The 27,198-nt window shown below is 45.4% G+C and overlaps 2 protein-coding genes across 3 annotated transcripts; one reads left to right on the forward strand and one right to left on the reverse strand.

Moving 5' to 3' along the window:
* The first annotated feature begins 335 nt into the window (after window positions 1–335).
* tmem64 (transmembrane protein 64) lies at window positions 336–27,198 on the forward strand. Of its 2 annotated transcripts, none has more exons than XM_058046838.1 (3): window positions 336–1,728; window positions 9,421–9,576; window positions 16,191–27,198. In XM_058046838.1, the coding sequence occupies exons 1-3, from the start codon at window positions 1,015–1,017 to the stop codon at window positions 16,326–16,328; spliced, it is 1,008 nt and encodes a 335-aa protein (XP_057902821.1). In that variant the 5' UTR covers window positions 336–1,014; the 3' UTR covers window positions 16,329–27,198. The 2 variants fall into 2 exon arrangements, with proteins under 2 accessions (XP_057902821.1, XP_057902820.1); XM_058046837.1 differs by having other exon boundaries at window positions 338–1,728; window positions 16,143–27,198.
* On the reverse strand, window positions 25,384–26,446 carry LOC131101567 (uncharacterized). The gene is made up of 6 exons (XM_058046842.1): window positions 26,278–26,446; window positions 26,078–26,220; window positions 25,947–26,011; window positions 25,705–25,878; window positions 25,532–25,636; window positions 25,384–25,448 (listed from the first exon to the last, which is right to left on the reverse strand). The coding sequence occupies exons 1-6, from the start codon at window positions 26,386–26,388 to the stop codon at window positions 25,411–25,413; spliced, it is 636 nt and encodes a 211-aa protein (XP_057902825.1). The 5' UTR covers window positions 26,389–26,446; the 3' UTR covers window positions 25,384–25,410.

Consider the following 27,198-nt stretch of genomic DNA (forward strand, 5'->3'; position numbering starts at 1 on the left):
TTTAAGCAAAGACAGCTACATTGTGTGTGATAGAAATGTAGATTTATAACACTTTTTGTAAATAAATTAATAAACAGGACATTGGACGAGATTTAAAAATGTATAATGTATGGGACGCCCACACAATTATTATTAGCTTAAAGTTAAGATGATTACCTTCTCTGGGTGATTAGCTGAATTCATGAGTCAGTGACGAGGGAGCAAAAATAGCAAGGGAGGAAAAGTAGTAAAACTGATTTTTAAAATATTTATTTGATCAATTATGATTTATTATTATTTTGTTATATTAGTTGTTAAGTGCTGGTAACACTGAAAGGAGGGGGGAAGCCCCGCCCACTTCTCTGGCACCCTATCATGGCGGACTTTCAGCTCCATGTCAAACGTCACTCTGTTCCATTCGTCAGCGGTAGAATCGGGAATCCTGATCCCAACTCTACAATCCTTGGTTGGAAGACTGGAAGGCTACCAGAAGACACAGTCTTCATTTTTGGGGCTCTTTGTTTTAGCCAATCAAGCTTATTCTTGCTCACCGGGAGACGGATGACTTTTAGTCTCCGGAACGTGGCGGTGGACTTTAGCCCCGTGGCTAGCTAGTTAGCTAACAACTAGCTGCGCTGTGACGTTAACGCCCCCACCCTCCTCCTCCTCCTCCTCCTCCAACGTTAGCTAGGTAAGGAACATTCTCAGGTGAGTCAAGCGAGTTTGTGCACCTGCCGCCCTTTTTTTCTCCTGGCCTCTTGTTCCATCGTCAGACAGAGCCATGATGTCTGTGTACATGGAGCTTTCATCTCGCCGGAAAGACGTTGGTGTCACGTGGGACTGTCTTGTCGCCCGCCGGGTGTACCCGAGATAAAACCTCCGGATTCCTGTTAAATGGCTGCCCCAGCACAGCCACAAGCGCACAGTTTGCAGTGACTTCCGGTGTGCCTGAATGTGAAATCTGCCGGTGAGGACGTTGCAGCTGCCCCCACCCCCTCCCCCTCCCCCCTAGGAGCGCACCTGAGGGGTCCTGGTATGTCGCTGTCGGGGTCCACGGGCGTGCAGCTGTTCACCAAGCTCGCAAAGCACGCCGCGGGCAAGGCGCAGATACAGCTGAACCGCTGGCTGCAGAGGAGTGCCGCCGCCAATGAGTCTGACAAAATCGACCTCCTCATATGCGGCGCCTTGGATGAGCAAGGACCCGGCGCGGCGGGGAGGTGCGACGGTGACCCAGAGGTCTTGGCCGATGTCACAGGGCTGTCGTCCTTTGGCGGCGATTTCAGGCACCCGTGCTGCATCACCACCTTCTGCTTCAAGAGCGCCGTGCTGGCGTGCATTCTCACCGCCGTCTGCTTCTCCTCGGTGGCACTGGTCCGCCAGCACCTCAAGGACCTCCTGCTGTGGGTGGAGGGCCTGGACAGCCTGGTGGGCGCCTTGCTGTTTGTGGTGGGCTTCATCCTGGTCTCCTTCCCGTGTGGGTGGGGCTACATCCTGCTGAACGTGGCGGCGGGCTACCTTTACGGCTTTGTGTTGGGCTTGGGACTCGTCATGGTGGGGGTCCTCATCGGGACCTTCGTGGCCCACCTGGCGTGCAAGCGGCTGCTGACGGACTGGGCGCGCAACAAGGTGGGGAACAGCGAGCAGCTCAGCGCCATCATCCGAGTGGTGGAAGGAGGGAGCGGACTCAAAGTTGTGGCCTTAGCGAGACTCACCCCCATTCCCTTTGGACTCCAAAATGCCGTTTTCTCTGTAAGTACCACGCCTCGCTTCCGCTGCTTCTTGGAGGTCCAACATGGCTGGTTGGCAAAAACCAAAAACCGTCTGTTCCAGGGTCTAGACCAGTGCTTCCCACACCTTTTACAGTCGCGTACCCTTTCAGACCCCGACTCCTGTACACCACACTTCCATCCATTTCATTTGATAGACTTCATCTAAGCCTGACTCAGGATGGCTCTGGTTGAAGTCAGCATGTTCATGTCATAGCAAATGGAAGGGGAAGGCTGACCAATCATGGTAAAGCACTTCCTGTCCAAAGCTTTGTTTAACATGGATGTCTGTTAGAAGTAGACTAACATTGTCTCACTGTTGCTTTTGGAGATACCACCTACTTTGGGCTGCATGTGCATGTGGGGCTGTGTTTGCTGTTATTTACAAGTGTCCCTGAATGCAGCGGCAACTTGTGTCCCAGGTGATGCACCTAAATGCACCATTTAGGTGCAGCACTGACAGCAGTTTGCTAGTTTGGAAGCTGCTTATTGAGTATGAAGTAGGGATCGACCGATATGGTTTTTTTTCCAGCCGATGTCGATACCGATTTTTTTCCATCACCCTTCGCGGATGGCCGACTTTGCTGACTGATATTTGTGGGCAATACTGCTTTTGCTTCCTCAATTTATATGAAAAAAATGACAATAATAACAAATATTCCAGGTCTCAAGTTTAAACAAATATTTCTTGAAATGTAAACTTTCTTAAACACACATTTAAAAGGAGTAAATATTCAACCTGGCTGCACGGCGGACGAGTGGTTAGCGCGCAGACCTCACAGCTAGGAGGACCAGGGTTCGATTCCACCCTCGGCCATCTCTGTGTGGAGTTTGCATGTTCTCCCCGTGCATGCGTGGGTTTTCTCCGGGTACTCCGGTTTCCTCCCACATTCCAAAAACATGCTAGGTTAATTGGCCACTCCAAATTGTCCATAGGTATGAATGTGAGTGTGAATGGTTGTTTGTCTATATGTGCCCTATGTGCCCTGTGATTGGCTGGCGACCAGTCCAGGGTGTACCCCGCCTCTCGCCCAAAGACAGCTGGGATAGGCTCCAGCACCCGCCGTGACCCTCGTGAGGAAAAGCAAATAAATGAATGAAAATGAATGAATAAATATTAACCATGTGCCTGATGTATCGGCCGACCTTAGTATGAAGTGTCCATGATCTGCCTGGAATCTTTCCATGGTGTCCCAACGCTTGAAGAACCACTACCTCCTTGTTAATAAATAGTACCTGAAATAACAACAATACATACAAGCATTGTGGGGTGAATCTCCATCATAGTGCCAGGTTGTGGGATGAATTGGAACACCAATAGAAATGGCATCTTCATGATGAAACATCTGACATCGCCAGTTGAACATGTAAGCGTAAAAAGAAGTGAAGCGCGATGAAGACTGGTAGGGACTATTGTGACGAATGGACACGCGCTGATTGCTGCTCTTCCTGACCCGGGGAAAGAATGCTAAAACTAGCCAAAACATCCATGAAATGTTTAAATCTGCAACAATTCCCTTTTGCTAGACCTCCAGCTGTGCAGGACCGGACTGCTGCTGTCCACACTTGTCTCCTATTTCAACACACTCGAGTGTCATTGTCTTTCATTTGCCCTCAACTTTACTCCCTGCTGGCTTTTTTTACACGCACGTGACACTACATTAGGTACTCATTCACCGTCCTCAGCTCGCCAACACTCACTGGACACAACATTAGGTACACCAATCAGGGTATCTTACCGGGGGTCTTAAAGCTTTGGAATCCAATCATTTCAATTTAAGGTCTCAAAATTCTCTTCACAATGTCAGCTCATTTCTTAAATACGATTTTGAATGGTCGCTTACATATTTTTAAAAATGTTTAGATTTTTGAGAGCAAATGTGGGTTTCAAACATGCAAAGCGAGAGAAAGAGAGCGAGCGAGCATGGAAGGCATGTAGCGCTTGCAGCATGAATGAGTTGATGTTCAGGCCTCGGGGTAGGAGCATGCTAAGAAGCGGTTTGTTCAGTGCAGGCATGCTGTGAAGCTTGTTGTTTCCAGTGGCCAGATTGAGTGTGACACAAGTCAGACCTGTTTGGCCGTACGTGTGTGCATACTTGGAACATTTCCACTTGCTTTTTTATGACTGCTGTGTGTCACCACAACGCTGACGTGGAGATCCCGGTCCGAAGTTCTCCAGCAGCACAAACATCTTCCCGGCCACATCATTAGGTACACCAGCAGCCATGGATGCTGCTATTATTAAGAACGCTCAATGCACGGGAGATACTGTATAGATTTGTTGGCCTAAACCAGGGGTCGGGAACCTTTTTGGCTACAAGAGCCATGAAGACCAGATATTTTAAAATGTGTATCTGTGAGAGCCATATACATTTTTTTAAACATTGAATGCAATAAAATGTGTGCATTTTTATGTAAGACCAACAGTTTTAGATATAATGGGCTCTAATTACGTAGACCAGGCACACTACCCCACGCCAAGGGGGTGTGGCCAGCATACTTTCGTGAGCAGCGCAGTGTCCAATAATAAATCAAATACTTGCTGCCATTAATGCAACTTCTGCTGCTGTATGGTTTTGCACCGTACTCAGTATATTTCAGTATATTTCAGAAGGCTCGGTTCTGCAGCTTTAGCTAGGTGACTATTTGACTAAAGGAGGAAAGTTTACATTTACATCTTAATGACCGAGGTACACTACCGCATTACCCAGTAATAATTGAGTTTTGGTGTTTGACCTGGAAAATATCATCAAGAAAGATAGCTATGGTCGGCCGTATTGCAGTAGAAAATAGATGGACGGATTAAAATGCATAAGAAAGTTGTTGATTTTTAATATTTTTAACAGTGATTTCTATGATGTTTACTTTAAAATGTTAGCAAACATACATTTTTATTGTGGTAAGAAATGCTTGAGAGCCAGATACAGTCATCAAAAGAGCCCTACCTGGCTCCCGAGCCATAGGTTCCCTACCTCTGGCCTAAACTGTCGTGTGTTCCTGGCACACGCCAAACATGTTGCATATTTTGCAGCAGGGCTGTCCATACCTGTTCCAGCGAAGCACATGCAGACATTTTCATATTCAGTACCGAGTTTGTGCTGTAGATGAAAAAGCATGTGACTACTATATCTCACCCCATTTGTGCTGTTTTTACTCTCCAAATATTTCAACCTTCTTTTCACGTTCGATTTTCATATTATGAATAGTCCCGTAATATTAGAATTTAATATTCCAAAAATGGCTTTAAAACTTTAAAAACAAATTTTTTCTTTCATATTTGAACTCTACGCTACTAACATGACTTCATTTTCCCTCGTAGTATTCCAAGTACCAAGTATTCTGGTAGTATTCCTCTTAATACTGTCACTTTATTGTTACAAAATGGCACATAGTTATTTCCATTTCTCCATCTTTTCAACCAGAAAGGGACCCAAGCGGAAGAGTGAGGTTACAGAGAGAAGAGATACAGAAGCTCAGAAGGATCAGGCGTGATGTTTCAGCTAAAATGAAAGGAAAGGCATACAAAACTGTGGTTTGCAAGCCATGTTGTTTGGTCTGGAGACAGTTTCACTGAGGAAAAGACGGGAAGCAGAACTGGAGGTGCTGAGGTTCTCATTGGGAGTGACCAGGATGGATAGGATCAGGAAGGAGTACATCAGAGGGACATTACATGGTAGAGGCCTCGGCCAGACTGAGATGGTTGGGACATGTCCAGAGGAGAGATAGTGAATATATTGGTAGAAGGATGCTGCCAGGTAGGACGCGTAGAGGAAGACCAGAGAGGAGGTTTATGGACGTTGTTTGTGTCTCATAACATTATGACTTTAAAACATCTTCATTCTTTAATATTTCAGCTTTATGTTAGTAAAATAAATTGTTTCTTACAATATGATGTTTTGTAAAATTGAGAAAATAAAAGCCCAGCTGCAGCCCCCGCCTCCTACTGGCCCCCGGGCAGCACTTTGAACACCCCTGTATTAGATATAGAATGTAGTGTGTAGATTACTGATCCCTCCTGCTACGTCCTCTTCTTCCCTGGCAGAGCAGCTGTGAATGTGAGATGTTCCAGTGCCATCTAGTGTTGGGATTTGGAAGAGCAAGGTCCACAGGCAGACCCACTACCATGTGGAGCTCCAATCGTGTCCAAATGTGTCTCACATTTCGTTGCATTTGTTGCTGACTTTGTTAGTCAGCTTTGGCTGCATCTGCTGTTGCATCATCTACAGCAGGGGTGCTCACACTTTTTCAGCATGCGAGCTACTTTTAAAATGACCGAGTCAAAATGATCTACCCACTACAAAAATGCAAAACATCTATTTATTTTCAAATGTATTGAGGATTATTTGTACGTACAATGTATGTTGATGTACCTTACATAACCAAATGAGCCAATATTGCAAAACACACATAATTAACTATTAACATTTTTTGTAATTACCTGAGTTTACTTTGATGACTTGCACTGAATTGAACCAGCCAGGGATGCATAGTCCGGACAGTAGCTGCTGATAGCCAGCCTCAAGCACACTTCCAAATGTTTATCAGTCATGGATAATATCCGTATCACAATATCCGTATAATATTTCATATCCGTATGGAAGTCATATGTTTTTTGCCTTTTTACTTGGTCCAGTTTTTGCCTTTTTACTTGGTCCAGCTCCTTCACTCATTTTAGTGACCATAAACTTTAGCGAGGGCTTAAAATCTGACGCAATTCGCCGACTAGCTTAGCACTTTGCATCGTTGTTTACGCATGAGCGGTGACCTAAAGGTCATAATTCAGTTGTCATCTGACTGGTTGTCCTGTATGTCAATCAAGTAACGGGGATGGATGATAGGCTGACATCGTAAGTTCTGCTGCACTTAGAGACGTTGTTTGATTTGATTGGTCGCCCGAAGGGCAACATTCAGTTGTCATCTGAATGGCTGCCCTGTATGTCAATCAAGTGACGGCATTGATGCTGGGATGATATTTTTTTAATGTCACGCCGCGATCGACCAGCGATCGACCAGTACCACCTCCGCGATCGACCGGTAGATCGCGATCGACTTAATGAGCACCCCAGATCTACAGTATGTCGGACAAAAAGTCTAAGCGCGCCGGCCTTTTAGCCATGACGGCAGTGTTAGCATTCCAGGCACTCCCACGGCTCACAAGGCTTTCAAGAAAGACCTGCTTCTGCTCAGGAAGTTCAAAAAAAAACAAAACACCCGACTCTCCGTGCATGATGACCAATGCGTGTTGGCACATCAGGCATCTCCCAGCACCAGCTCTCATATCACACACACACTGCGGTTCAAGGTCACACACACACACACACACACACACACTCTTATGTCATCACTCCATCATGTTCTGCAGGCGCAGGCGCGTGTGGATGTGGACTTTGGACAGGAGGACATTCCTTACTGATATTCCGCTTTTCCAGCATCATCCTGGAATTGGCACGTGCAAATTTACCGTATTTTCTACACCAGGGGTGCTCATTAAGTCGATCGCGATCTACCGGTCCATCGAGGAGGTGGTACTGGTCGATTGCTGGTCGATCGCGGCGTGACATTAAAAAAATATCATCCCAGCATCAATGCCGTCACTTGATTGATATACAGGGCAGCCATTCAGATGACAACTGAATGTTGCCCTTCGGGCGACCAATCAAATCAAACAACGTCTCTAAGTGCAGCAGAACTTACGATGTCAGCCTATCATCCATCCCCGTTACTTGATTGACATACAGGACAACCAGTCAGATGACAACTGAATTTTGACCTTTAGGTCACCGCTCATGCGTAAACAACGATGCAAAGTGCTAAGCTAGTCGGCGAATTGCGAGATTTTAAAGCCCTCGCTAAAGTTTATGGTCACTAAAATGAGTGAAGGAGCTGGACCAAGTAAAAAGGCAAAAACTGGACCAAGTAAAAAGGCAAAAAACATATCACTTCCATACGGATATGGAATATTATACGGATATTGTGATACGGATATTATCCATTGGAAGTGTGCTTGAGGCTGGCTATCAGCAGCTACTGTCCGGACTATGCATCCCTGGCTGGTTCAATTCAGTGCAAGTCATCAAAGTAAACTCAGGTAATTACAAAAAATGTTAATAGTTAATTATGTGTGTTTTGCAATATTGGCTCATTTGGTTATGTAAGGTACATCAACATACATTGTACGTACAAATAATCCTCAATACATTTGAAAATAAATAGATGTTTTGCATTTTTGTAGTGGGTAGATCATTTGGACTCGGTCATTTTAAAAGTAGCTCGCATGCTGAAAAAGTGTGAGCACCCCTGATCTACACTGTAGGGCACACTTAAAAGTCTTTTCATTTTCTCCAAAATGTCATACAGTACGTACGCTGGCAGGTATAAACAGTAAAATGTACAGTACATAGCGTAACGTCCGCCACGCCTCCGGGGCTGCCAAACAACATGGCGCCCAATGAATTGGCAGCCTGCCATCATTCCAGGTGGATGAAGAAAGGAAGTTCAGTGCTGGACATTGGTGTAAACAGGACATGAGAGGGCCGACACGGGCCAGTGAGTGGGATGGATGGGGGATGCGGGGGCTAACTGTCATCCGAGCTTTGGCCATGATGGCTGAAGCCACCTGACAACCGGACTTTGATGAGAGGGAAACCGCCATGTTTGATGGCCACATTCACATCCAGAAGATGAGGACTTGGATGGATGCGTGGGAGAAGAGGAGTGCATTGCTTAATAGTAGAATAAAGTTCAACTCAACTTAACCTTTTTTTTTTTTGTAGATCACATGTCTAATTAGCGGGCGGCATGGCAGTCTGGTGGTTAGTGCGCAGTCCTCACAGCTAGGAGACCAGGGTTCAATTCCCACCCTCGGCCATCTCTGTGTGGAGTTTGCATGTTCTCCCCGTGCATGCGTGGGTTTTCTCCGGGTACTCCGGTTTCCTCCCACATTCCAAAAACATGCTAGGTTAATTGGCCACTCCAAATTGTCCATAGGTATGAATGTGAGTGTGAATGGTTGTTTGTCTATATGTGCCCTGTGATTGGCTGGCGACCAGTCCAGGGTGTACCCCGCCTCTCGCCCGAAGATAGCTGGGATAGGCTCCAGCACCCCCCGCGACCCTCGTGAGGAAAAGCGGTAGAAAATGAATGAATGAATGAATGAATGAATGAATGTCTATTTAGCATGCACCTTCTAGTATGGTACATGTACTTAATGCATGTATGCATTAAGTAGAGAAATACACCCTATAATTGACACTGCACCTTACGGTGTGGGACATACGCTACCAGGTAAGTAGTTTGGAATGTCCTAACATTAAGGAAAACATTAAGGAAAAGCAAAATGTCGAGAATGAAGTAGTACCTCAATCAGTGAGAACGTGGTACTATGGCGGTGAAGTACTGGGAAAAAAGGTGTCATACTTTTATGGGAAACAAGTTATGGTACGAAAAGAATGGAATATTGACCAAAAAAGTCGACTGATGCGGGAATGAAGTTTGAGAATACAGTATGACATTTAGGAAGGACGTGAAAGGTGTGATGGAGGAAGGTGGTGAAGGGAATCAATGGTGAGAATAAAGTAGTACTGTATTTATGTACGGTTGTCACACACGGAAAGGATGCCTTGGACTTCTGCTCCTAATCCTAATCCACCATTCACCATCCACCATTGCTCTGCAGATCACAGAGGTGTCCTTGCCAAACTACCTGGTGGCGTCCTCCGTGGGCCTCCTGCCCACCCAGCTGCTCAACTCCTACCTGGGCACTACGCTGCGTACCATGGAGGACGTCATCGCCCAGCAGAGCATCAGCGGCTACCTCCTCTTCTGTCTGCAGGTGAGCATCACCGCTTCCTCATCGTCACATGCAACGTCACGCAACAACAACAGCCCACGCCGGAAGGGCGCTGATGATTTAGGGAGGCGGCACGGTGGTCGAGTGGTTAGCGCGCAGACCTCGCAGCTAGGAGACCAGGGTTCAATTCCACCCTCGGCCATCTCTGTGTGGAGTTTGCATGTTCTCCCCGTGCATGCGTGGGTTTTCTCCGGGTACTCCGGTTTCCTCCCACATTCCAAAAACATGCTAGGTTAATTAGCCACTCCAAATTGTCCATAGGTATGAATGTGAGTGTGAATGGTTGTTTGTCTATATGTGCCCTGTGATTGGCTGGCCACCAGTCCAGGGTGTACCCCGCCTCTCGCCCGAAGACAGCTGGGATAGGCTCCAGCACCCCCCGCGACCCTCGTGAGGAAAAAGCGTTAGAAAATGAATGAATGAATGAATGAATGATTATTTAGGGGTGCCACCATGCATCTGTTTTTGTGGAATAAAGTGGTGAACAGTTCAATGGTCGCCATGGAGATTTGAGGTCAGCAAAGAATGCAGCTCAAGCACTATTTTGTTGGTATTTATACTATTACTGCCAAATTTTTGGTTTTGTCTTTGTAATTTGAATGATTTGTAGTCATATTTATAGGTATTTAGTGCTCATTGCCTCTACTGTAGCTAACATTAGCTAGCTACAGTTTGCTAATGACAGTTAGCTAATAGCTGAGCAAGCCCAACATCACCAACAGTAATATAGAGTAGACAGTATTACTGATGCCTCATATTTATTAAGATTAAGATTAAGATATGCCTTTATTCGTCCCTCAGTGGGGAAATTTGTATTGCACAGCAGCAAGAGTACAGAGTCAGTTAAGCAGTACAAAATACACAATATAGAAAAATAAACAATATAAACGACCCAAGTATTAACAAAAATCAACAGTTTTTCCCAGAGTTATATACAATACAGTATGTAGATAATATGAGACGAGATGACATATATGACCAGTCTATACACTGAGATCTTGTTAGAGAGTTAATATGAGGCATTGAGAGTGGTACTGTAGTCCTACATAATGTGATATCCACTTGTCCATGTATTATTTTAGGCACTGTGCAGCACAACCCAGCAGCTCTCCTAAGATGCTGCCCTCAACAACTAGTTCCTTTCAGACTGGCAGTCTCAGCTTGGACTTTGGCAGGGGTGCTCATTAAGTCGATCGCGATCTACCGGTCGATCGCGGAGGTGGTACTGGTCGATCGCTGGTCGATCGCGGCGTGACATTAAAAAAATATCCCAGCATCAATGCCGTCACTTGATTGATATACAGGGCAGCCATTCAGATGACAACTGAATGTTGCCCTTCGGGCGACCAATCAAATCAAACAACGTCTCTAAGTGCAGCAGAACTTACGATGTCAGCCTATCATCCATCCCCGTTACTTGATTGACATACAGGACAACCAGTCAGATGACAACTGAATTTTGACCTTTAGGTCACCGCTCATGCGTAAACAACGATGCAAAGTGCTAAGCTAGTCGGCGAATTGCGTCAGATTTTAAAGCCCTCGCTAAAGTTTATGGTCACTAAAATGAGTGAAGGAGCTGGACCGAGTAAAAAGGCAAAAACTGGACCAAGTAAAAAGGCAAAAAACATATGACTTCCATACGGATATGGAATATTATACGGATATTATGATACGGATATTATCCATGACTGATAAACATTTGGAAGTGTGCTTGAGGCTGGCTATCAGCAGCTACTGTCCGGACTATGCATCCCTGGCTGGTTCAATTCAGTGCAAGTCATCAAAGTAAACTCAGGTAATTACAAAAAATGTTAATAGTTAATTATGTGTGTTTTGCAATATTGGCTCATTTGGTTATGTAAGGTACATCAACATACATTGTACGTACAAATAATCCTCAATACATTTGAAAATAAATAGATGTTTAGCATTTTTGTAGTGGGTAGATCATTTTGACTCGGTCATTTTAAAAGTAGCTCGCATGCTGTGTGAGCACCCCTGGTCTTTGGTCTGGGCCCCCTTTGATGACCCTATAGAAAATGATGCTGTATACAAGTTCATTGTACTCAACATTTCCAGGTCAACGTTTTGGCAATTAGACTAGAAATTGCACATTTTCCCAAATTTTACAAAAGTTCATGTGTGAGGTGGCACCCCTAAATCTCAATGGATTACCTCCAAACTTTGCAAAAGACATTTTAATAAGCCCCTCTACCTTACTTACATTATTATTATTTATTTAAATTATCTAAATTATTTGGGCAATTTACTGTTCACGCTGCACTTTACATTATGTTGTTCACATTTGGTGTCTATTCTATCTATTTATTTATTTATTCTCCACATTATTATTATTATTATTATTTATTATTACTTATCTTCTTTTGTGTCTGTTATTATATGGGAGCCAGGCAACGACATTTCTATCTATCTATCTATCTATCCATCTATCCATCTATCCATCTATCCATCTATCCATCTATCCATCTATCCATCTATCCATCCATCCATCTATCCATCCATCCATCCATCCATCCATCCATCCATCCATCCATCCATCCATCCATCCATCCATCCATCCATCCATCCATCCATCCATCCATCCATCCATCCATCCATCCATCCATCCATCCATCCATCCATCCATCCATCCATCCATCCATCCATCCATCCATCCATCCATCCATCCATCCATCCATCCCATCCCATCCCATCCCATCCCATCCCATCCTCATTAGAAAAAGAAATGGAATGCCAGCCAAATTGATATTATGAAATTCAAATGTGATGCACCCTAATGTGGAGTCATGTGCTCCTTTTGATGACGACGCCGTGATGATTGTCAGATTGGCTGCGTGGCTCCACCGACAAACCGACAGCGGTTGTGCAATAACACCTTGTTCACGATTCTACTCAGCATCCATTCATACATAAAACACAAGGCATGAAATGCTTTTACAATCATGTTAACAATACAGTATAATATATTTAAAAAGTGGCCTTTCCCTTTGAAGAAAGGTTGTTATTGGAGCCTCTTTGGACCTTCTGCAGCAGGGGTCGGGAACCTTTCATACTTTGTGACACTGAATACATATAAATACGTGCACTTTCATGCAAGACCGTCGGTTGTAGAACATCCCAAGTGTCTGCATGTATTCTCTTGGATCTTGTATTACTGAGTCCTTCTTCCCATGCTGGTGGCTTTAAGCGTCATGCGGTCGCGGAGGCTTCACTTGGCTCGCCATCGTCATGCGACCGTTGCCATCTGCTGACAGAGGCGTGACTTCTATTCCTTTCATTATCTTTAGGCAAAAAGTCATCACAAAGTTTATCAAAGTTTGAGCAAAATCCCTTCCAAAGCTAGTCCAGGTCCAGTTATGCTAGCTAGGTAGCTAACCAAGCATGGCGCTACATAATAATAATAATAATACATTTTATTTATATTGCACTTTACATTACAGAAATCTCAAAGTGCTACAAAGAAAGCATAAAACCTACAGTGAAGCAATAAAACAACACAACAAAAGGTATATATAAAAATCAAAATAAAGAATAGTCTTTACATTTGACCCTTTCATGGATGACATTTTATCGCTCTCTCCACCAGGCCAATTACTGAATTGTCCATTCCTGTTCAAATCTACGCTACGCTCAATGCCTCGGCAGGCTACCGCGTTAGCTCGTTATAATCGTGCATTCTATCTAAAACTGTATGTCATCTATGATGTCATCTACTTCTACTAACAAAACAACTCTACTCCTTGAATCCCACGGTTACTCTACAGCAGGGGTGCTCACACTTTTTCAGCATGCGAGCTACTTTTAAAATGACCAATGAGTCAAAATGATCTACCCACTACAAAAATGCAAAACATCTATTTATTTTCAAATGTATTGAGGATTATTTGTACGTACAATGTATGTTGATGTACCTTACATAACCAAATGAGCCAATATTGCAAAACACACATAATTAACTATTAACATTTTTTGTAATTACCTGAGTTTACTTTGATGACTTGCACTGAATTGAACCAGCCAGGGATGCATAGTCCGGACAGTAGCTGCTGATAGCCAGCCTCAAGCACACTTCCAAATGTTTATCAGTCATGGATAATATCCGTATCATAATATCCGTATAATATTCCATATCCGTATGGAAGTGATATGTTTTTGCCTTTTTACTTGGTCCAGTTTTTGCCTTTTTACTCGGTCCAGCTCCTTCACTCATTTTAGTGACCATAAACTTTAGCGAGGGCTTAAAATCTGACGCAATTCGCCGACTAGCTTAGCACTTTGCATCGTTGTTTACGCATGAGCGGTGACCTAAAGGTCAAAATTCAGTTGTCATCTGACTGGTTGTCCTGTATGTCAATCAAGTAACGGGGATGGATGATAGGCTGACATCGTAAGTTCTGCTGCACTTAGAGACGTTGTTTGATTTGATTGGTCGCCCGAAGGGCAACATTCAGTTGTCATCTGAATGGCTGCCCTGTATGTCAATCAAGTGACGGCATTGATGCTGGGATGATATTTTTTTAATGTCACGCCGCGATCGACCAGCGATCGACCAGTACCACCTCCGCGATCGACCGGTAGCTCGCGATCGACTTAATGAGCACCCCTGCTCTACAACTACTTGATGACACGTTACACATATCGCTATCGGTCGATATCGGAATAGGAAATTGGGAGTTGGACAATATCGGACATCCTTAATTGAAACACATGATAACGTTTTCCATTTTGACATGCGGTGTCTGTAATGTTTCACTTTAAAATGTCCGAGGAAAAAAGACGGCGTTAAGAAAGTTGAGAGAGCTGAATGCAGACATCAGAAGAACCACACGGCTGGCGACGCCCGTGTTTGAGTGTGATAGCCTCGCTGTCCACGGCCGGACACGCTACGTCACTATTAGCATCATCGTTAGCTTGGATGTCATAGCCACTTCTAGCTCGTCCATCATCTTGCTAGCTGCCAGCGCAGGCATGGGTAGGCTTGGCATGTGACAAGCTGTCATCAATGAAACCGCTATTTGATTTGCACCATAATAAGGATCTCACTGAACGTCTACACAAGGTGTATGTTTTTCAAAATAAAGCACATGGAAAAGTTTTTCAGATATTTTAAATTGTTTTCAAACAAACTGTGATCACTGTATGTAAATAATAAGTTATATAGCATATGCAGTCCATACATTTATACAATGTATTGCCCAACTTTCTATTCAAGCTCATTTTTTAAGGTGTGGCAGCTTTTATTTTGTCGTGGCGTTCCACCGCAATTGATGCCATATAGCGGAAACCCTGTACATTAAAAAAAAATAGCCAAATTCAATGTATACTAATCATCCAAGCCACATATTTTTTTCAAAAATATATACCAATAATAAGATCAAACTAGAAAATTCCCGTGCAACCTGTGCTGTGAACCTCTGAACCGGTGTCTGCTGTGCCACGCCCTCGAGCAATGCCATGCGTACATCACATGAGGAATTGAGCAAAAAAGCTAAGATGCTAACTGTTAGCATGCTAGCATCTGGCGAGATGGCACACTATTGCGAAAGCATCAAGGCGATCCTACATCATGCCATGTCTGTATTATCCTTTAGACGTGAGGAATACAGCTAACAGTTAGCATGCTAGCACCAAAAGGTCAGGAGTAAAATAGCCAAAATTCCAACATGGTGACTGACACCTTGCAAGATAGTACTTTGTGGCGAAAGTGCCAAGGCAGCTCCATAGTGTCCATATATCATACAATGTGTGTATTTTCATTTAGATATGCATAAAAAGTCAAAATGCTAACATGCTAACAGTTAGCATGGTAGCATCGAGCAAGACAGCACCAAGTCCCAAAACTGTTAAGGCAGTCCCATAGTGTCCCCACATCATGCCATGTGTGTATTTGCCTTTAGACATGAGTAAATTAGCTCAAATGCTAACATGCTAATGGTCATCATGCTAGCACCTAGCAAGACAGCCTCAAGTACAGAAAGTGGCAAGGCTGTCCTATAACCCCCCTGCATAATGCCATGTGTGTATTTGTCTTTAGACACGAGTAAATTAGCTCAAATGCTAACATGCTAATGGTCATCATGCTAGCACCTAGCAAGACAGCTTCAAGTACAGAAAGTGGCAAGGCTGTCCTATAACCTCCCTGCATAATGCCATGTGTGTATTTGCTTTTAGACACGAGTAAATTAGCTCAAATGCTAACATGCTAATGGTCATCATGCTAGCACCTAGCAAGACAGCTTCAAGTACAGAAAGTGGCAAGGCTGTCCTATAACCTCCCTGCATAATGCCATGTGTGTATTTGTCTTTAGACACGAGTAAATTAGCTTAAATGCTAACATGCTAACAATTAGCATGTCAGTGGAGGCCTGCATTGCAGCGCATGCCCATAATAAGTTTTGTTTGCCTGGAGTTAGACAGGTGTGTGTTAGCGTGTTGTCATGTGACCCGCCCACAGCACCCCCACAAGGATGTGGGCGGGTCATGTGTGGCGTGAAAGATGACAGCGGGTCTTGCCGTGTGCTCAGATGCTGGTCAGCATCGGCCTGATGTTCTACGTGGTGCACCGCGCCCAGGTGGAGCTCAACGCCGCCATCGCCGCCTGCCAGATGGAGCTGCGCTCCTCGCGCATCAACGGCTCCACCGACCACCACGCCGGCTTCACCTACTGCAGCAAGAGGGCGCCGTCCGGTGGGGGCGTCAACGTGGTGTAGAAGAACCCCCGACTGTGCTGCACGCAGCCTTGGACCTTGAGGAGCTTGCCTGCAGCACCAGGAGAGTATTCTTGTAGTACCAGGAGAGTATTCTTGTAGTACTTACAGGAGATGTCAATCAGTTGACCTTGAATGTGACCTCTGAAGCTTGTAGACAAGCAGAGACTTGACGTAGTCGCTGTTGTTGGTGTGACACCAAGCTATGCACCCCCCCCCCCCCCCCCCCACCCCGACATGAAGGCCGTTTGTGCTTGTAGTTGAGTGTCTTATTTGGGATCCCGATGAGAGCAAAGCAGGCGCTCTCAGGTTCTTCCCGCGCCCTCGCAGAATGCCAGACTAGCTTCCCTCTGCAGGACGGGGAAGAGCACCCATCACCTCGGGCTCAGGCCGAATCCATCATGACCGCCGGAAGCGTTACGCAAGATGGAGATGCCTGGTCAGGCTGCGTTGGACATGCGGCACGACAGAAAGAATCTGTGTGGGCGCCAGTGCACCCCCAGATCAGATCATATAATATCATATCATATCAATGCAAGCAAGTAGGAATACTTCAATCATCCAGTATTCTAGTGACGTTTTTGTCGATGAATGGAGTCACACAGGAAAAAACATATTTTTGCTTGGTAAAATAGCAATAATACTTTGACGTGACGAAATAAAACATGTCACTAAATAAGGAACCGTCAATTGGTTGAACTTGTTTGGTTTTATTTCTCAAATGGACACGCTGTATACGTAGTGGACCTGGGGGTTATTTGTAGGGCTACATGTACTAGATGTCTTAAATGGACACGCTGTATAGTGGACCTGGGGGTTATTTGTAGGGCTACATGTACTAGATGTCTTAAATGGACACGCTGTATAGTGGACCTGGGGGTTATTTGTAGGGCTACATGTACTAGATGTCTTAAATGGACACGCTGTATAGTGGACCTGGGGGTTATTTGTAGGGCTACATGTACTAGATGTCTTAAATGGACACGCTGTATAGTGGACCTGGGGGTTATTTGTAGGGCTACATGTACTAGATGTCTTAAATGGACACGCTGTATAGTGGACCTGGGGGTTATTTGTAGGGCTACATGTACTAGATGTCTTAAATGGACATGCTGTATAGTGGACCTGGGGGTTATTTGTAGGGCTACATATACCAGATGCAATCGAACACACAACAAAACAGCAGTAAAGAAGTTTTGAATAATTGACACTTGGCAATAAAGATCATTTTAGGATTCATTCATATTTCTGTTCATTGATTCAATTGCATATCAATGACGTAGCATCCATGATACGCGGAGCGTGTTGACTGCTGGTTAGCATCCAGTTTAGCCAGCCGGACAAAAGGATCGGCGCCGCAGCGGATTCAGTGTGAGCCCCGGGTCGGTGCACAAAGCCAACAAAGCAACAATGAAGCTAAACCACATTCACGTGTCTTCGTGTGCCATCTACAGCTTTTCACACCACCTGACTTCCTTACTACACACCGACACTACAACCTCGCACACACTGGCGGGGCCGGGCGCGGCCTGGCGGGGCCTGGCGGGGCCTGGCGGGGCCTGGCGGGGCCTGGCGGGGCCTGGCGCGGCCTGGCGGGAAAGACAGATTGTAATGTAGTAGTTTAGTGCAGGGATGTCCAGACGGCATATTGACAAATGAAAGGCTGCGAGGGAACATTTTGATATTTTTATTTTTTTTCATTATGATTTGCTATTTTCTTTCTACATTGGGACTTTTTGCTCTATTTTCCCCATTATTGCTGCTTTTTAAAAAAAAAAAAAAAAATCTATTTCTACAATGTGCTGTTAAAAATGGACATCCCTGACAGGTAAACCACACACGTTCATTTGTGTTCATACAGCTGCTTTTCTGGGGAAATATTGTCAGGATAAAATAAGTGTGAATAAAAAGTGATGCAATAAAATCAAGTTCCTACGTTGCAGAATAAAGTACCACATTGACCAGATGACCAGCTGGAATATGGGAAGAAAATCCAAAATGATGTTTTGGGTAGTGATGTCCGATAATATCGGCTACCGATCATTATTGGCTCGATACCAGCCTAAAAATCTTATATCATTGATATCAGTATTGGGATTTTGCCTTTACGAGAGCCGAGGTAGCGCATGTAGCAAAATTCAGTTGACACTAATCGAAAGGATATCAAGTACGATTGGGTGGTATGGACCTCAGCATAGATCAGGATATTATTGGATGTATCACCGTATTATGAAATACATGGGTCTCCAATGGTAAAGCACGTGTATTTATTGGCAACAATCTGGCTAACGCTTCTAATGGGATGTCTGCACCATTGCTACTAAACCTCCAACCAACATGAAGGAAGATGTAGCCACCCATGCCATGCCTCCTGCGTATGGAAGATATTTTATGACACTCATTTTGTTCAGGCAGACGTCGGGGCAGCTCTTTTTTGTGTATTTACGTACGTCCAAGTTCAAACATAACCATGCTTTCACTGCACGTGGGCACAGGGCAGTGTACAACCTTCAACTTTCCTTCCATTTTAAAGCCCCGAAACACAAGCTGGTGGAAATCTACTCATCCAGCCCTAGTCACGTAGACCCGTCAACATGTACACATTTATAGTACTCAACATGAACTTTGACTCCCCAATACGCTTGTATGCTCTGCTTTTGTAGTATTTCCCTGCTTTCACTACTTTCACCTTCAGTCAGTCCGGTACACGTACATGGTACATACTACTTTCTATACTATTTCAAATCCCTGTGTGTCCTTTGGGGTGGGGGGGGTATGACAGAGAGTATTGGTTGATATTGGAATCGGATATTGTGAGTTTGACAATATCGGACATCCCAAGTTTTGAGGGTAAAAAATACTACATCCTAAGCCGTAAAAGCTGTAATATTATGGGATAATAATATATAATATAATAATAATATTATCATCGTACTCCAATGTACCAAGAGGTTGGAATATGGGAATAAAGTTACACAAATGATCTATTGAGGGAAAAAGTGTACCAGCAAAAAAACCTTTATAATACCATATAGTAGTACATAGTAGTAGGAAGTACCATTGCAACAAGAGTACATTTCCAGTATTTGGGGAGACGGGAGATGAGAAGAAAGGAGACAAGGTGTTCCTACTGGACGGGAATGTGGTCATGTTGGATTTCTGACAAAGTACTGTAGTACTGCATTTCTGACAAAGTACTATAGTACTGCATTTCTGACAAAGGGGATCGTTTCATGGAAGACCAAGTCTGGTATTTCTCCTAATCCTAATCCAGCGTTCACTCCTTCGTCGTTAGCAGGAATATTGGCGTTCCTTTTCTTTCTTCCGCTGGCGATGGCGGCCAGGATGGTGGATGTGGAAGTAAGCGTGGTGGATAAGATGGTGGATAAGATGGTGGATAAGATGGCGGATAAGATGGCGGATAAGATGGCGGATAAGATGGCGGATAAGATGGCGGATAAGATGGCGGATAAGGGCTCCTTCATGAAACCATCCTCTCCTCTCCTTGACCATGTCAGGCTTTCCACATCGGCAACCAAGTGTCCGTCTTCCCATTCCCATCTTTAGCATCTGGTCATCTGGTGTTCCGCCTTTTTTAAACCGACAACCAACCAGCAGCTGCCTCTCATGAATATTAATAATCTGCCTGATGATGTCACACCATGTCAACATCAGCAGCAGCAGCACACTTTGTAGATAGTCCCTAAGGCCGTGGACTCGTTGACCCATCATTGACACGTATTGATGGAGGTATTGATCAGGTATGGATGGATACAGACCTGATCTGATCTGATCTTCAGACCGGTGTAAAAATAGCTAGCTATGCAGTTAGCACATGTGGACCAGCCCGATGACCGTCAGACGCCATCAAAAAAGGGATCCAAAGACCTGGTCTTCAACGCCAAACATGGGACATTGAAACGTGACTACGAGACTACGTGGAGTTCGATTTTCTGATGAGAAAAAAATGGAACCTTGACGGTTCCCAGACGGCTTCCAACATTCCTGGGATGACAAGGAGATCCTCCTGAGATGTTGTGCTTTTTCATTCAGTGGAACACTGGAGGAGTTCCAGGTGGTGCGGGGTTGTCAAACGGCGGTCGGTCATGACCGAGGACCCTGATCTGTGTGGTACCAGCTGGGTTCTTCACCAGGACAGCGCTGGAGTTCTTGATGCTGGCTGGACCAAGGACTTGAAGGTCCACATGTGCTAACGCTGCGTTCTAGCTAGGTCTCACCGGTCTTGGATTGGGATCAGGTCTGGTTGTCGGGGGTGAGGCTGTGTTTTTCCTAAACAACCATACTTACTCGTGTTTTCTTTCTGGGAGATGAATTTGGACGTATTATGCAACAAGTAAAGTAGTATTTTTCATACTTGCAATATTTCCCTGCTCTGATCGTGTATGAAGTGCATTCCACACACATACTACAGTATACTACATAGAGTATGTATTTATAGACATGCTGTATTTTCTTATGCTATTTATTTATGGCTGTTGAGTGTTATTTATGACGGACAGATGGAATAAAACCTTTTCTTTCGTACACCCTGATGCTTATACTGTATATTCATCAAGTACACTCTAGTACTTTATATCACCTTTAGTAGAAATACCATGAAAGGTGTACATATAGTACTGCATATGCATAGTACGCTTGCAGGATAAATATTTAGTAAATATTGCCGCTACAAGTCTTATTTTCCATCATGAGTGAGACCCCCCCCCACACCCCGCCCCCATCCCTACCCCCGCCCCATGTGCTTCCAAGCAAGCCACGGTGCCTTCAAGGCCACGTTTGTCACATCAGTAAGCGGGCCAGTGATGCATGCTATCTCCACCGCCCTTCAACGACCTTGGCACCCCTCCAAAGAACATCATCCGATCATCATCCACACCGCAAGCTCATTAGCTAATGTTAGCAACATTAGCTAATGTTAGCAACATTAGCCCGCGCTGGCGCCGCTTCCTGATGGTGTCAACGTACGTTTCTTGAACAACTCATTTTGGGAAAACAACTGCTGACAATGTTCACCTATGAGACAAAAGCTTTACAGGAAGTATGTTATTCCAATAACATTGGCTCCAAATATTCCAGAATAAATAGCATCCATGCTGAAAGTAGTGACGTTATGACAAAGAAAACATTTGGGGGAAATGAGATGTCATGTTGTTCCATAAAGTCAAAACGAGAAGAACATTGACCAGATGAAAGTTCAAATAGTAATTTGTGTGTGGCGGTGTGAAAGTGTCTGTGACGTCTGAATGTGTCTGTGGTGGCCTGAATGTTTCTGTGGCGTTCTGAATGTGTCTGTGACGGTCTGAATGTGTCTGTGATGGTCTGAATGTTTCTGTGACGTTCTGAATGTGTCTGTGACGGTCTGAATGTGTCTGTGATGGTCTGAATGTGACTGTGGCGGTCTGAATGGGTCTGTGGCGGTCTGAATGCATCTGTGGCGATCTGAATGTGTCTGTGACAGTCTGGCTGTGTGTGCGGTGGTGTCAATGTGTCTGTGACAGTCTGAATGTGTCTGTGGCGGTCTGAATTTGTCTGTGACGGTCTGAATATGTCTGGCGGTCTGAATGTGACTGTGACGGTCTGAATATGTCTGTGGCAGTCTGAATGTGTCTGTGACGTGTGAATGTATCTGTGATGGTCTGAATATGTCTGGCGGTCTGAATGTGACTGTGACGATCTGAATGTGTCTGTGATGGTCTGAATGGGTCTGTGGCGGTCTGAATGGTCTGTGGCGGTCTGAATGTATCTGTGACATCCTGAATGTGTCTGTGACGGTCTGAATATGTCCGTGGCAGTCTGAATGTGTCTGTGGCGGTCTGAATGTGTCTGTGACGGTCTGAATGTGTCTGTGACAGTATGACTGCGTGTGCAGCGGTGTGAATGTGTCTGTGACGGTCTGAATGTGACTGTGACGGTCTGAATGTGTCTGTGATGGTCTGAATGGGTCTGTGACGGTCTGAATGTGTCTGTGGCGGTCTGAATGGTCTGTGGCGGTCTGAATGTATCTGTGACATTCTGAATGTGTCTGTGACGGTCTGAATATGTCCGTGGCAGTCTGAATGTGTCTGTGGCGGTCTGAATATGTCCGTGGCAGTCTGAATGTGTCTGTGGCGGTCTGAATGTGTCTGTGGTGGTGTGAATGTGTCTGTGGCGGTGGAAGAACATTGACCAGATGAAAGTTCAAATAGTTGCAAAATAAAGCAAAGATGAGAAAGATGAGAAACGGAACAAACGGAGAATAAAGTCCAAATATTGAAGGAAAACGTGTTCCTCTAGCATTAGCATTAGCATTAGCATTTGCTGGCTTGTGTTCGTGTTGTGTAAAAATAGGTTTACTTGTGCAAACGTATGCTGACACTGTGCTCCTTCGTTAGGAGTTTACTTTGGTTATCATTTGGTTACCATTACGATTACCATTAAATGATTGTATTATTATTATTATTACAATGAAAAATAGAATAAACATAATAAACACCACCAGAGTTATTACTCTAAAATGTTGTTGACAGATGAAAAGGATTTTCTCTTCCTGGGAAACGTCTGCCTGAGCTTGTTTCCTAAACAGAGAAGCAGAGCTGGGGGAGGGCAGAGGGTTTCCATATAAGGAAGTCGCCCCTCTGTGACATCACAAAGGAACGGTTTTACCACGCCCTCTGACACCAAGCGTTTAGAGCTGGTTTAACACCACAATACAACATTCTAACTACATTTAGAAAAGCCAATCAATATCGAATATCATAAAAATACTAATCTTTTTAATCCTAATATTAGACCACAAATCCTAGATATTCAAATACATCAGAAGTATGTCAATAAAATAATCCTTCTAGCAAAATAACCAATATTATTCCAATCAATGGTAATTGTAATTACCCTGCCATTGGCTGGCCACTAGTCCAGCTGGGATAGGCTCCAGCATGCTCGTCGGCTGCTCGTCGAGAGGAACAATATGTCAAACGTGGGGACGTTTATGGATGGGCTTGCTGAATCAGATCCTTCCTGCTACGTCTTCTTATCAGGCTCTCAGGATGCCATCATGGGAACAACGTTTATGTGTCTGTGACGGTCTGAAAGTGTCTGTGGCGGTCTGAATGTGTCTGTGATGGTCTGAATGTGTCTGTGACGGTCTAAATGTGTCTGTGACGGTCCAAATGTGTCTGTGATGGTCTGAATGTATCTGTGACGGTCTGAATGTGTCTGTGATGGTCTGAATGTATCTGTGGCGGTCTGAATGGGTCTGTGACGGTCTGAATGTGTCTGTGGCGATCAGAATTTGTCTGTGGCGGTGTGAAAGTGACTGTGATGTCTGAATGTGTCTGTGGCAGTGTGAAAGTGTCTGTGATGGTCTGAATGTGTCTGTAGCGTTCTGAATGTGTCTGTGACGGTCTGAATGTGTCTGTGATGTCTGAATGTGTCTGTGGCGGTCTGAATGGGTCTGTGATGTCTGAATGTGTCTGTGGCGGTCTGAACGGGTCTGTGACGGTCTGAATGTGTCTGTGATGGTCTGAATGTGTCTGTGGCGGTCTGAATGGGTCTGTGGCGGTCTGAATGTGTCTGTGGCGATCTGAATGTGTCTGTGACAGTATGACTGTGTGTGCAGCTGTGTGAATGTGTCTGATGTCTGAATGTGTCTGTGGCGGTCTGAATGTGTCTGATGTCTGAATGTGTCTGTGGCGGTCTGAATGGGTCTGTGATGTCTGAATGTGTCTGGCGGTCTGAACGGGTCTGTGACGGTCTGAATGTGTCTGTGATGGTCTGAATGTGTCTGTGGCGGTCTGAATGGGTCTGTGACTGTCTGAATGTGTCTGTGGCGATCTGAATGTGTCTGTGACAGTATGACTGTGTGTGCAGCGGTGTGAATGTGTCTCTGGCGGTCTGAATGTGTCTGTGGTGGTCTGAATGTGTCTGTGATGGTCTGAATGTGTCTGTGGCGGTTTGAATGGGTCTGTGACGGTCTGAATGTATCTGTGGCGGTCTGAATGTGTCTGTGACGGTCTGAATGTGTCTGTGACAGTCTGAATGTGTCTGTGGCGGTCTGAATGTGTCTGTGACGGTCTGAATGTGCCTGTGACAGTCTGAATGTGTCTGTGGCGGTCTGAATGTGTCTGTGACGGTCTGAATATGTCTGTGGCAGTCTGAATGTGTCTGTGACGTGTGAATGTGTCTGTGATGGTCTGAATGGGTCTGTGGCGGTCTGAATGGTCTGTGGCGGTCTGAATGTATCTGTGACATCCTGAATGTGTCTGTGACGGTCTGAATATGTCCGTGGCAGTCTGAATGTGTCTGTGGCGGTCTGAATGTGTCTGTGACGGTCTGAATATGTCTGTGGCAGTCTGAATGTGTCTGTGATGGTCTGAATGGGTCTGTGACGGTCTGAATGTGTCTGTGGCGGTCTGAATGGTCTGTGGCGGTCTGAATGTATCTGTGACATTCTGAATGTGTCTGTGACGGTCTGAATGTGTCTGTGGCGGTCTGAATGGTCTGTGGCGGTCTGAATGTGTCTGTGACATTCTGAATGTGTCTGTGATGGTCTGAATGTGTCTGTGACATTCTGAATGTGTCTGTGGCGGTCTGAATATGTCCGTGGCAGTCTGAATGTGTCTGTGGCGGTCTGAATGTGTCTGTGACGGTCTGAATATGTCTGTGGCAGTCTGAATGTGTCTGTGATGGTCTGAATGGGTCTGTGACGGTCTGAATGTGTCTGTGGCGGTCTGAATGGTCTGTGGCGGTCTGAATGTATCTGTGACATTCTGAATGTGTCTGTGACGGTCTGAATGTGTCTGTGGCGGTCTGAATGGTCTGTGGCGGTCTGAATGTATCTGTGACATTCTGAATGTGTCTGTGACGGTCTGAATGTGTCTGTGACATTCTGAATGTGTCTGTGGCGGTCTGAATGTGTCTGTGACGGTCTGAATGTGTCTGTGACGTGTGAATGTGTCTGTGGTGGTGCGAATGTGTCTGTGGCGGTGTGAATGTGTCTGTGGCGGTGTGAATGTGTCTGTGGCGGACATAAAGAAGCACCACGAGAGGAGAGGAGAGGTGGAGGAGAAGGTGTTTAATGGCAGCTTCAGGTGAGCATGGTGATGTCGCTGCCGTCACAGAAACCTGCAGAAGAAGAAGAAGAAGAAGAAGAAGACATGAAGGTCCAGCACGGCGGAGCGGCGTCGGTGCTGAGAGCGGAACAGAACCTTCTTTGGGGTCAAACATGAAGACGGGTTCTCCGGAGAATCCCAAGCAGTGAGCCTGCTCCTTGAAGTGGTCCAGGTCCGCATCCTTCGCGTGGTCCTGATGTGCTGGAAAGACAAAGCGGAGAATAATAGTGAGGAGCGGCGTGGGGGGTACTTGGCGGCGCTCCTCTCACCAAGGAGGTAGACGGCGCGCATGTTGATGTGGTCGGGGATGGCGATGTCATTGGGGATGTGGATGTGGAAGGTCTCCAGGAAGGCGCGGAGGTTGTGGGCGGAGCTGTTGCTGCTGAGCACCATGCAGGAGTCACAGGCGGGCAACAGGTGGAAGGAGGTGGAGATGTTGGCCACTGGCGAGCACGCGGACAGTCAGCGGGACGTCAAGGGGGCGGGGCTTGAAAGAAGTAAGACGTCTGACCTGATGTGGACGCCACGTCGTGCTGAATGCTGATGTTGAAGTTGCTTCCGTAGCAGGTTCCGTTCCTGGAGGAGGACATGGGCTTTACTCGGGAGCTGTGGAGAAGACAACGCAAACAACAACACGCTCACATCCGCATCTCCTCGTAGAGGACCACGTCCTTGGAAGCCCCAGACTCGCTGATGGTCATGCGAGTGCTTTGGGTGACCTTGAAGATGCCGTTGTAGACGTCATGGTCCGTGTAGGCCGAGATCAAGTTCCACTTGCCCAACATCTGAAAACAGCAGCGGCTGAACACGCTGAGGATGCTAGCACGCTAACGTGGCGTTACCTTCTGGTGGTCGGCCAGGGACAGCGGCGTCACCCAAGGTGAGCAGTCCTTGTCCGAGGAGGCCACGCCCAAACACGCCAAGGCCGAGACGAACACACTCAGCAGCTTCATGGCGACGCTGACCCTCCATCGCTGGCGCTTCCTTTTAAAGCCGCGCCTCCTCGTGGCGCCCGCCTCTTTGTTTGACTTCACTTTGCTCTTTACTCTCATGTCAATCATTCACACGCACACACACACACATACACACACACACACATACACGTTATACACATGTGCTTGCCATCATGGAGAACATCTCCCATGTGATATCATTTACTGAAGAAGATGTGCCACGAAGGCACCAAACCAGATGGATTACTTCTTCACCACGTCGTCTGATGTGTGCGCGTGTTGCGTCCCGAACGCATTACACTCACACACACGCACACACACACACACACACACACACACACACACTGTCAGGGTGCACGTGGGAACATCGCTGTCATTGAACCTTTCACTCAAATATTTTCAATCGTGGGCCGCATGAAGTTAACAAAACAAATATTTAACTCACACACTATTTTATGCTTATGATTTTCTTTGAAGGATTTGTGTAATTTGATCTGTAAAAGTGTTATTCTACCAGCTGTATGTTCTTATGTCCTTTTTTTTCAGGAGCGCTTGAACATCACACCACATCAAACTATGTCATTTCATTTGACGGTTTTGTTGGCTTTTTTTTTACTAAATAATACACAATAATACATAATAATAATAACATACGACTTATGACGGCAAGTCATGTTGCCACTTGGGATGATCAAAGTTGAAATACTTAGAAAGCAAACGCTTGGTGGGCCGCATGTGGCCCCCGGGCTGTAGTTTGCTCACCCCTGCACAACATCCTCAGCTAGGTTCATGCGTACTAACATATGATAT

The sequence above is a fragment of the Doryrhamphus excisus genome, chromosome 14 (genome assembly GCF_030265055.1).
Source record: "Doryrhamphus excisus isolate RoL2022-K1 chromosome 14, RoL_Dexc_1.0, whole genome shotgun sequence".
NCBI classification, from domain to species: Eukaryota; Metazoa; Chordata; class Actinopteri; order Syngnathiformes; family Syngnathidae; genus Doryrhamphus; species Doryrhamphus excisus.

What these genes read in the sequence shown, in the direction of transcription:
- tmem64 (XM_058046837.1), top strand. Translation starts at nt 1,015, where the DNA reads ATGTCGCTGTCGGGGTCCACGGGCGTGCAGCTGTTCACCAAGCTCGCA. An exon ending in TCCAAAATGCCGTTTTCTCT is followed by an intron (nt 1,729 to 9,420) that starts GTAAGTACCACG and finishes ATTGCTCTGCAG; the next exon opens with ATCACAGAGGTGTCCTTGCC. An exon ending in ACCTCCTCTTCTGTCTGCAG is followed by an intron (nt 9,577 to 16,142) that starts GTGAGCATCACC and finishes CCGTGTGCTCAG; the next exon opens with ATGCTGGTCAGCATCGGCCT.
- LOC131101567 (XM_058046842.1), bottom strand. Translation starts at nt 26,388, where the DNA reads ATGAAGCTGCTGAGTGTGTTCGTCTCGGCCTTGGCGTGTTTGGGCGTG. An exon ending in CGACGTGGCGTCCACATCAG is followed by an intron (nt 25,879 to 25,946) that starts GTCAGACGTCTT and finishes CGTGCTCGCCAG; the next exon opens with TGGCCAACATCTCCACCTCC. An exon ending in CATGTTTGACCCCAAAGAAG is followed by an intron (nt 25,449 to 25,531) that starts GTTCTGTTCCGC and finishes CTTCTTCTGCAG; the next exon opens with GTTTCTGTGACGGCAGCGAC.